At 36.4% G+C, this 12,130-nt stretch overlaps 1 protein-coding gene across 1 annotated transcript in view; it reads left to right on the forward strand.

The window, feature by feature from the left end:
• The window catches only part of LOC110092048, a 29,673-nt gene extending 19,354 nt beyond the window's left edge, over positions 1-10,319 (forward strand). The window contains exons 2-5 of the mRNA XM_020816392.1: positions 7,706-8,927; positions 9,277-9,314; positions 9,401-9,586; positions 9,716-10,319. Coding sequence (XP_020672051.1) covers positions 7,706-8,927; positions 9,277-9,314; positions 9,401-9,586; positions 9,716-10,319 — 2,050 coding nt within the window. The remainder of the gene's footprint in view (positions 1-7,705; positions 8,928-9,276; positions 9,315-9,400; positions 9,587-9,715) is intronic.
• The last annotated feature ends 1,811 nt before the right edge of the window (positions 10,320-12,130 follow it).

The raw sequence follows: 12,130 nt of genomic DNA on the forward strand, positions 1-12,130 counted from the left end.
CTATTCAATATGATATGAGTAGGAGAGAAGGTGTTTAAATGCCATTTTACTGTTCTCACGATCCAAACAAAGCACTTGATGCAGACCCGACTCGACTACGCAAACTATTCCTTACTAAACTCAAAGCAACAAAGGAAACTCAAGTTCCCAAAACTAGAACTAAAACATCTCTTTCTATCTATCACATTCTTCCAACCTTACATTTTAGAAGCAAACATTAATAAAGGAGAGACAAGTTACATAAGAAAGATCATTTGTTTCGAAAAAGACAGCAAAGAGAACTTTTCAACACGAATCCACTTCACAAAAATTATAAATCTCAAAGTAACTTATAAAAAAAAAAAAAAAAAACTTATGAATGAAGGATTACATAAAACCCCACAAAGCGACACATAAAACTCTATGTAATCAATCTACCCAAAACTCTTTCGACGCAAAAATAAGACAAATCAAGTGCTTTTCTTTTCATTTAGAGTGGGGTTAACTCATTAAAACTTTCCAACCCATTACGTTCTACCAAAATCTCGTAAGAAAGCACTTTATACAACATATAAAAGGAATGATGTAACTTTCTTTTCTAACTATCATATAAAACAACTCAAAAGGTCTTTTGAAATGAAACCAGCCACAAATTTTCTTAAAGCTTAAGGAAAATTACATAACAAAAGGGCACGCAACATTGTAGTTGAAATATAAAATAGATGAAGTCATTTATATGATTGTTAACTCATTCCTCGAGTGGTGTTACGCATGCCTCTAAGTAATTCTCATAAAACAATGGTATGATGTTAACAGATAACCTTCAACATAAACAATTTCTCCCACAAATTCGAAATACTCAAATAGCTGAAGAAATGTCCACAAAAAAAAAGCTTTCTGAAGTTATAAAAGTAATAGAAAGAGGAAAATAATAATAATAATAATAATAACAATAATAACAATAATAAAGAAAGGGGTAACGAGGGGAAGAAATCTGTGCATTTTTTACTTTAAAATACCTTTCCAATAATCATTCCGAACAAACCCACTTTCCAACTCATCTCATTCCTCCAAAATTAACAAGAAGCACTTCAAGCAACTATTCTTTTTCATTCATGCTGAGATAAAATTTAGAGCATTATTCTTCTTTCCAACACCAACACATAATATAAGGCAATCCAAAGTCATTACCTCTAAGATCCATGATCATCATATAATAGAAGAAATAAAGAAAAGGATGCTCTTGAAAGAAACTATATCAACCTCTCCATTCTCCATGCAGCCATCAAAATGAAATCTTATGTATTTGAGAAAAGATGCCCCATTTTTCACTTCAACCTACAAACTCATCTAATAGAAATTTGAAACTTCACAGCTCACCAAAGAGATAACAACCGTAAAGGGGAGACTCAATGCCAATTTAATCTCTTGTAAAGGAATCAAGAGGCCTTCAACACAAAATATAACTTCTCCATAATCAAAACATGCCTCGTTTCGAGCAAGGTATACATATAATATTTCATCATAAGACTGTGGAATAAGTGAAATCTCCTAACAATTTCTCAAAACCCCAATGCACTAAATTCATACTCATCTCTGTATGAAGCATAAGGCAATAAGAACCACCAACGCAATATTTACCATAATAATGTCACCATTCAAATACATATAAATTAACTTTCCAACAACTCTACATGATGGAGATATCCATCCATTTTTTTTTTTCACTGTGTTTAGGAGCATAGTATTGAAGAAAGATAACTTTAGAGATGCAAATTCCCCATCAACCCATAAACTCATGGTGCCACTTTAGGCACTAAGCCTTACAACCCATCACATGCACTAAGCAAACTATAGCAGAATTATTATTGAGATCTAGACATAGGGCTCTTACAATTACCTTATCGAAATATCAACAATCAATTTATCATCACACAGTACGATTCTTTCCAATAGGTCTCAAAGAGGCACATCCATGAAATCTCACAGCAGAACAAAAACACTACAAAGCTCCACACATCTCAAATAGTTACAAAAAGTGTACTTGAAATCCGAACATCAAAATGCTTTTTATAGCTAAACATGCTTCCAACGATAGCATTTTTTTTATACAAAACCCAATCAAGTAGAGAAGAAAATGTAGAGGTATTTCATCATTCACAAGCTTTTATAGCTAAACATGCTTCCAACGATATAGCACATGACTATTTTTTTAACGAGCTTCCAAATTCCACATTATAAGACATTGCAAGTTTAAAATAAAGCTCTAACCTAGACTTACAAACATGCTCTTGCGCCAAAACATAGAGTATTGCGAATAATCTTTCTTTGGAAAGAAATATATGGCTCAAACTACTAAGCTTCTTTATGAAGTAAGATATTCATCAATTATTTGCAAGGTAATAAGGTAGATAGGCTTAGAACATATATTCTTTATCCAATCGGAGCTTCCACATTCACAAGAGAAATACATAGATAAGACGAAGCATAAATGTACCAACAGTCTCTTAGTGAGCAATACTACAAATATCTCATGTGCAGTGTTTGCAAAATCACACAAAACAAATCAATAGGGAAATCTGATTTGCACTCCTACTAGATTGAAATCTAGACAAATCTGCTGCTTGGAGGAGATCGATCGGCCAAGACAAGGGAGGCGACGGGATTCTCGGGTTCGGTCCAGGTGTGCGAAGCCGAGAGAGGGTCGACCTATCTCCGTCTCTTGGCGCCGACTCGAGACAGAGAAATCAGAAGGGGAAGAGAAGGAGAAATCGAAAGGTAGGGAGCGGGAGATGGCTCGTCGGGTTTGGTCCTGGAGACCAAACGGGTTTCAGAGGAGGGGGGTCGGAGGAGCTGGGCGAGATCGGGGATCTCCCGGTCTGGACTTCTTTCGAACGAGAGTGAGAAAGAGAGAGAGCCGGGGTCGGTCAGGGCTCGGGCTCCTCCTTGCTTCTTGGCGTGGGTTTCCCTTGCTTCGGACGGAAGGAACGGAGAGGGAGAGGGATCGGGCTGTGCTAAAAATCGAGAGAGAGAGAGAGGGAGAAGGAGAAAAATTGATAGCGGCCGCTCGTGAGATGGAGGCTTTGGCCTTAGTTAGGGCATCAGAGGGAGAGCGGGGAGATACAAGCCGTCGGATCAATTTCTCGATATGATATCAAATTCCCCATCATGTAGAAAGTAAATTGACTTCTTAATAAAAATTAAGTGAAATCCACGAGGTTAAAATTAGACCCAAGCCGAACCCAATCTAACATGATTTGGGTCGATTCGGGTTTGACTCGACTCGACCCGAATCAACAAAACCAAACCCAAATTAATGTTGATTCGAATTAAATCGAGCTCGACGAAACCCGATCACCTCAATCAAATGCGCTCGAGGGCAAATTAAGCCAAAAACGAGGTCAACAAGCCTAAGGCATTCACATTATCCACTTTCAGTGGTCTACCAAACAGAAGCACCAAGCCATGAAGAATATAAGGGGAGAAGAAATGAGGTCGCAAGTTAGGAAAGGAAATCTAGATCGGGACAATGGGAGATTCGGCACCAATATCATCTGATGTAGACCATTTGATCAGTTTCATGAAGCAATTATACACCAGATAAGATCTATGGAAAAAAATCCTACTAGTCAGTTCCATGAGATTGATCCAATAAAGTAACCGAGAAATCACCATTTGACTTAAGATTTAAGAAAAATTTCCTAATCGAAGTGAGACTAGGACGACGAAAAGGGAAAAACCAACTAAAGAAAACTTAAAAGGTTCGGCTATTGCAAAAAATTTCTCCTATGAACCCAACAAAGCAGGAAAACCACGAAATGATGTATGTTTGAGGTTAGGAAATCTACCAAAAGAAGAAGACCCAGATAAAGCTTCCAAGAACGAACAAGACTTAGCCGACCCAGCCAAAAAAATGGGATCAACATGTCGATTGAAATACATAAAAACAGAGAAGATACAACAAAGTAAAAAAAAGAGGAAAAGCAAGAGAAGAAAACTCCCCTTGGCACAGGCGATCGATGGAGGAAGCAGCTGCAAGCGCATGGAAGACGTCACGAGGTGGCTAGGGCGATGCCCTAGCACGTCTCAGAGAAATCGGGAGGAAAAAGCGGAATGTTGACTTTAGTTAGAGTAGAACCATCATCATTAAAATGTGGTAATTTAGGGATTTACTTTATTATTATTTATATGTCATCAAAAATTGATTTGATGAGACATGAATCTCAATGCATATTTATATTGAGAAATTTTGGAATTAAATTAAGGGTGACCCAAACTTCGATTTCAACAAATCTATATTAAAATTGAATGTCTTGCTAGATAAAAAATTGACGCGAAAAGTGATTTGATATGATTCCAACACCAAAATCAAGCATTTAAAGCACAACTAAAAACTTTGTGACCCCATTTTGAGAACCAATGCAATCTAAATCTCATATACTTATAATCATATTGAGTGTCTTAACAAAACAAATCAAATGAGCCTAAAATAGTCTAATTTTAACATTATTAAGCCACTTAAATGTTGAAGGAACAATATATGATTGAGGGATTCAACCATTCAATAGAGTGTTCCATATTTTGACTATATTTTTTAGGTGTGACACTTGATGGAGACTGTGGAGCAAACTTTTGAATGATGTAAAAATTTTGTGTTACATCAACCTAAATAATACCTAAGTTTTCTTTGATATGTAAATAATAAAATCCTGCTTAATATACATAAGTATATGTTCCGAATATAGTAATAAAATGATAGAGTTGAGTGTCAAATTAATGAGGAAGTGTCATGCTTACTTACAAAAAATATTAGTATTTACTCTAATTGCAAGAATTATCGTATTGAGATAAAAATTATGTTTTTGGAGTTTTTATCTATGAATAAAATAGTAGAATAGTTGATATAATATTTAATAAAAATATTTTGGATTGATGAATACAAATTATATTTATATTTTTTCTAATTAGACTCTTCATGATAATGTGATTCATAACATATGCATCTTTGTCAAGCTTGTGTGAGTGAAAATGATATCTGCTGACCTCCTACAGTTATAATATACTTAAAAACCTAGAATATTTAGCATCCTATATCAAAGAGCATGTTAACATTCTATTTCAATATTCATCCATCGAGAGACACTATATTTTAACTACACGTATGACCACTATGTGCATTAAATAAAGAACATGATAATACTGAAAACATTATTATATATTTAAAGAATAAGAGTCTTCATTAGTGCTTAACATGCTCTTTGAATCATCAATTCAAAATAACAGATTTAGCAAGACATAATATAAATGACAAACACACTTTTTTTATTAAATTCATAAAAGAATAAAAATACAAGAGAGTGATATCACCATGAAGGATTAATGCATCTCCTCTATACTTCTTTTTCTTCTTTTACTTACATAGTTGATTCAACAAATACAGGCTAAACACTTCAATGAATTATATATTGTACTTTTCTAGACTCCCTAAGATTTTATTCTAAGAGGGAACTAGAGAACTAAACTGAAAAAGTGCTAAAATTTACACTAGTGACTGAACTCATCTATAACACCCTTAAAATAAACAAGCACCTCAAAGCTGAATTTTTTTCTCCATCGTGATGCTTGATGACATGGAACAGTTGCATAGTGAATAGTTTTGACCTTAATTTCAGTATAATGAGCCTTGGAAATTACAACTGCAATGCCGCACTGCTATTGACATTCAAGTGTTGCGGCCCCCAATTGGAAAAATTGGTGCTAATGCGCGAGAAATTGTGGCTCCACGACACTTAGATTCTTGAGAATTTGGCATTATTAAGTTGACTTTCTAACGCAGCGACGCTGGCAACACTATGACGCTAGATTTTTTGCCAACGCAACTCTCAAAAATAGACAATATGATGCACCCATGTCCAAATTGTAGTGCCTTGGCGGTGTTGAAGGTGGGGCTTTGATGGTGTTTCTTTCTATTTCGCAGCGCTAGGAGCTCCTTAGTATTTTTTATTATTTTTGAGTTTTCTCTATACAAAATCGACTAAAATAACATATTTTTATTGAAAATAAAGTATGTTAAATAGTACATAATTTTACGTTTCAATACTTTAAATATAATAAAATCATATCAAATTATTTAGAATGATCAAATTTATAACATATTCAAACTTGCATGATGGAATCATATGAAATCAGGAGAGAATATATTTTTGGCAATTTTAAGATAAATAAAATTTGTAAATATCAAAATCATTGAAAGTATATGTTAGAGAGAATATATAGGTGAAAATATGTAATATGAATGCTTGACAAATATGATCCAAAGATCTTTCTCTATCCTATCTCTTCTTCCCCTCTTTAATTTTTTTCTTAGCCAAGCAATCAAGTGAGGGAGTTGCTGGGGTGAGGCAGAAATATAATATAACCCAACCACATGTATTTTGAAACATGATAAGAGGACAACATGTGATCAAAAGGAGTAAATCCTAAGGCCGATGACGAGCAGAAGTAACATATGCAAGGTGACCTTTCATCAACACAGCGGTGCAACATACAAGCAGATGAATCGATCTACAAAATGCAAAACAAGATAGTGTATGTGACCAATGCCGAAAAAGAGGTCAACATTGTACTTTGACAACCATTGCCCTATTAAGTGCAATCCTTCAATTGCCATTGCTCGTCTACAATCTCATCCCAACCGCCTAACTATAGTTCTCTAATCATCATCACCCAATTACAATCGTCTGACTATTATTACTCGAATATAGTATCCCTACCAACATTGTCACCAGGGGTGGAGCTATAAATTTTTTCTTGTGGGGGCATAAATTATTTAAGTAAAATATTTTAGTTCGATAAGTTGAATGAAAAATTTTAAGATGGAAGTGGTAAACAGTATAATAAATGAAATGAGAGAACAATAAGACTATTATAACAAAAGATAATCAAAACACCAACAATCAAAGATTAATTAAAAGTCCTAACAAGATAATCTTGTAAGTAAAAATATAATATATACAATTAGTAAGGCAATCGATGAAAAAGACAACAAAAAATCTCCTATTGAATCATTAAAAAAATTATTCTCAACATTGTTCATCAAAATATGATAAAAGTTCATCGTACAAAATAATAGCTACTGCAATGCCAAACAACAACCTTGTTTTTGAAACATCACAAACGCCAAAATTTTCTACAAACCTAGAAGCCAAAGATTGTGATGTTTTGGACTTTGAGAAGGTCTATTCAACTATGAGGATTAAAATTGGCCACATAATGATGATATTTACAAATTAAACAGAATAGTATGACATAAGTTATTATGAAAATAATTAATTGAATAGTCTAAGACATGCTACATTACTGGGAAAACCATAATAGGAAAGCTGTTATATTTCCCTTTTGTTTATTCACTAGCTTGCTTCTTATAGAACTTTTTGTTTAACTAGCAAACAAAAACTAGTAGAATAAAAGTACAAGCGTCTAAATGAGCAAATTCTAAAAACAAAGAATTTCTGGACTAAAAATCCAACCATCGTTTTCAATATAAGAACTTCTGGACTAAAAATGAAAGCTACTGGAGATTACTGCTGAATGCTTGTTCCCAACTGATCTCTAGAAATCCTCTATCTCATTTTTGTTTGATTCTCAAAAAGTTAAAAGGGGAACTTAAGCATCAACTTTGGGCTAATTCCAATTCTCTTTCTGTGGAGTTGGAAAATTTATACAGTCAACAAGAATTCTTACTTGATACCTTGCACCAGCATCCTTTGCGTCTTGACTTGTTGGATAACCTTAAGAAGGTTAATCTTAGCATTGCTGATACTTCTGCCTCTCTTGTTAGCTGGGTGATTCAAAGAGCAAAGGTTAAATGGCTTCAACATGGTGAAGAGGATTTGAATTTCTTATATGGCAAGATTAGATGTAGACAGGGGAAGTCTAAATCCTTAACTAATCTTTTCTCTTGCAATCCTACTCTTTCTAGAGATGATGTTATTAATTATATTGTGCAGTACTTTCAAACTCTTTCTAATCCTTCTCCTATTGCCCCGGGGAAGTATGTTCTGCCTGTAGGTGATTCTCTCTCTGACAACCTTGCAAATTTGCTTATTTCTCCTTTTCTGGAGGGGGAAATCAAAACAGCTGTGATGAAAGGTTCTTCTAAATTAGCATCAGGTCCTGATGGCTTTAACTATCATTTCTACAAAACAGGTTGGCACATTATTGGTCCCCTTTTATGTAAAGAGATCAATGCTTTCTTTTCTAAAGGGTATCTTCCTAGTGGTATTAAAGCCACTGCTCTCGTCATTATTCCTAAATCTAGCAATGCCACCACTATCTCTGATTATAGTCCTATCTCCCTTTGTAATACTCTTTATAAAATTATTGCTAAAGTGATAGCTGCTAGACTTAAACCTTTGATGCCTATCATTGTCAAAGATACTCAAGCAGGTTTTGTGAAGTCTAGAATTTCTACTGACAGTATTTTACTTGCTAAGGAGATTCTCTCTTTGGTTTCCAAGAAAGGTGCCCACAATATCTTCTGTGCCAAAATTGATATCAAAAAAGCCTTTGATTCTGTCTCCAGAGAATTCTTGCTTGCTAGATTGCACCATAAAGGCTTTCCTAATGAATTTATCAACCGGATTAAAGCTTGTATCTCTAATATTAACTTCTCTGTAGTTATTGATGGTGCTTTAGAAGGCTATTTTACCTCCTCCGCGGGTCTTAGGCAGGGGTGTTCTTTGAGCCCTTATCTTTTCTGTATTGTTATGGATGCCCTCTCTAATTTGCTGGAGGAAAGAGGATTTAAAGGTTTCAAAGCTGAGAATTTTCATCTTTCTCACCTTTTGTATGCGGATGATGTCCTTATTTTTGGAGAAGCAACTGTGGCTAACTGTACTCTACTTTCCAATATTCTCAGTGAGTTTGGTGATGCCTCTGGTCTCAAGGTTAATCATGAAAAATGTTCTGTGATGTTTACTAAGAAGCAGAAAAACCTGGACTTGCTTTGTCAAGCTTTATCCATACATCACATTACCTCCAAAATTTCCTACCTGGGTATTCCGATTGCCTTCTACAATTTGAAAGTTGTTGATTTTTTGCCTTTAATGGATAGTTTACATAAGAAATTCAATGGTTGGAAGGCTAACCTTCTCTCTCTTACGGGCAGATTGCAATATCTTAAATTCACTATCCAAAACACTATTGCATACTGGATTAGAGGTTCTATTTTACCTAAATCTTTTTTTAAGTTTTTTAAAAAAACTTGCTCTAGATTCCTGTTTTTTGGAGATATAGGCTGCTCAAATAAGCTTCATATGGTTTCTTGGGACAATGTATGCAAGCCTAAATCTAAGGGTGGGCTCGGTCTCCCATCTTTAAATGCTATCCAGTTTGCTTTTAACTGCACTATTATTTTCAGGATGTACAACAGTTCTTCTTTGCTAGCTTCTTGGTTTAGCTCTAGATACTTATCCCCTTGGAAACCCCCACCTCCTTTAGCTAGCAAATTCTGGGTCAGTATTTGTAATACTGCCTTGTTGGTTAAACATAACTGCAGCTTTAATGTCTCTTCTTCGGCCCCAATTGCCTTGCATTGGGATCCCTGGTGTGATAAGCATTCTCTGTTTGAGTTATTTGGCAGAGAAGTCATGGACTGGATGCCTGATCATTTGTTAAAGAATTAACTGGGTGCTGGGGGCTGGAATTTTCCTGTTGGTTTGCCTTATATTATTAGGAACACTTTATCTAAAGTTCCTATTGCTACTGAACCTATTACCTGTATCATCTGGAAGGATAAATCCAAGGTTAAATTTAAGGATTTTATGGAGGAATTTTACATTGGCTCACAGGACAGCCCTTGGGAAAATCTTGTTTGGCATAAAAATTACAGTCTTAAGCATTCTGTTTATGTTTGGCTTGCTCTGGTGGGTGGTTTAAAAACTCATGATGCTTTAAGACTTCGTAATATCGTTGTCCCTGAGCTATGTTCTCTGTGTAATAATCACCCTGAATCTGTCAACCACCTTTTTTTCGAGTGTGATTATTCTTTTTCTGTGCTTGAAGCCCTCATTCCTGCTTCTTCTGGGTTTCTGTTTAGACCCACTGTCCTCCAGTTTTTACAATGGCTTGATTCGGAATACTTGGGTACTTCTCTGTACAAGAACTGCTTTAAATTGGTGGTCTGCTGCACTCTTTATTATGTTTGGCGTGAACGTAATAGCAGGAGATTTGGGAATGATTTTCATAGTATTAATACCCTTATTGCTTCTATTAAAAGGGTTATTAATATAAAACTGGGGAAGTGGAAAAATAGAGACTTGCTTTTGGGGCATATCTGAATCTGTCTCTATCACACTGGCTATGCTTATTTTCTGGATCTGGTTGTTTTAAGCTGTTCTCTGGAGTTGTGCTGGCTTACTAGCGGGTTTTTTATGTAGCTAGGATGCTGTTGATGTCCCTCGTTAATTTCTGAGTCATTCCCTTTGGATGGCCATTTGGCAACCAAGGGAATGCTGCTATCTCTACTGCTCCTCGTAGCTGTTCTCTGGATCCTGCTGGGGCCTGATCTTCTTGACTTTTTGTTTCCTCTCGTTGTTGCTCTCTATGCTGAAACTCAATTTTGTTTTACCACTTCTAGTACAGTTTTTATTTGTTGTATTTTGGGTGGTATAGTTGGGGTTTCATTCTTTTTTACCAACATAAGTTTTTGTTGATGCTTATGTTCGGTTTTGTCTTTACTTGTATGTTTTTACTTGTAATTTCTTCTTTGCTTTTTAATAGAAGGGCTTAGGCCCAAAATTTCCCAAAAAAAAAAACAAAAAATTCAAATAAATAAATAAATAAAGGGTTTTGAAGAAAACGGGAAGTGGGCTATTAATAGTGCCGCCGCATTAGTCTTTTATAGGGGTGTCAATTTTTGACACGACCCGAAATTCGATTCGAAAAAATTCGGGTTTGGGTTAACCCATTTGTGAAACACGGGTCGGGTCCGAGTTTGGATTTCCGACCCGTTTAAAAAATGTGTCGGGTTTGGGTTGACCTGAAACCCGCTGGTCAACCTGAATTGACCCGTTTATATTTTGTAAACACAAATTTACAATTCCTGCTTGACTTTCCCGCGTCAGTTTTTCCTGCGACTGTCGCGTCTGTCGATTGCTGTCAAACCATCACATATGTCATTCTGTCCATCGTGGTCAAACCATCGCCTCAGCTCGAGAGTCGAGACACTCGACAGTCGCTGAGTCACGTCTGTCACATCGCTAGTACAGGGCTCCGGGCCAATCGCGTTTGCGCCTCCGCTAGTCCGCGGCGTCCGTGCGACTCCGCCAGACGCCATCGCTGCATCACATTCGTTCGCGCAACTCTAGACTCCACCACTCGCTTCGTCCGTTTCTAACGCGACCTTCGTGGCCTGCAGGCAGCAGGTGGACATCGCGTCGTCGACTCTACTCCCGCCGTGCCGGCGGTGCCGCCTAACACGTCGTCGCTCATTTTTTAATTAAACAGTCTGCAGGTTGGGTTGGGTCAACCCTTGCGGATCGGGTTTAGGTTTAATTTTTTGATCCGTTTATTTAAACGGGTTTCGGGTTGACCCGTTTACTCCCTGGTCAAGTCAGATTTGACCCGAACCCGACTCGTCGACCCAAATTGACACCCTAGTCTTTTTCCACTGTCTTCTATCCACACAAAACTGGATTAATTATAGAAAAAAACGAAAAAAGGAAGAACATACCAACGCGGACAAAGAAGAAGATGAAATGGAGAAAAAGCTTACCTGCTCACGATTGGACATGAAGACGAAGGAGCACGCCGGAGAGGAAGACCACTCGGAGAAGATGAGGCGGGGGGATGGTGCAATTCCTCCATTCATTTCGGCAAATAAGGGTTGGATTTACTGATTGCCAAGATTTAGCGGGAGTGAAAAGCATAGAGGCGGGATTTCTATTTGGGAAGAAAAAAAAATAGTATGATTTAATCTATAATTAATGTCTCATAAATAAATATACTTAATTAGATATTAAAAATAATTTCAGTGGGGGCTCGTGCCCCCAGGGCCAACATGCTGCATCCGCCTCTGATTGTCACTAGTGCTTGTCACCAACAACTCTAATTTTCACTATCAATTTCAAGATCTACATTGAACTTCTTG

This window comes from Dendrobium catenatum, unplaced genomic scaffold (genome assembly GCF_001605985.2).
Source record: "Dendrobium catenatum unplaced genomic scaffold, ASM160598v2 fragScaff_scaffold_993, whole genome shotgun sequence".
Classification (NCBI taxonomy): domain Eukaryota; kingdom Viridiplantae; phylum Streptophyta; class Magnoliopsida; order Asparagales; family Orchidaceae; genus Dendrobium; species Dendrobium catenatum.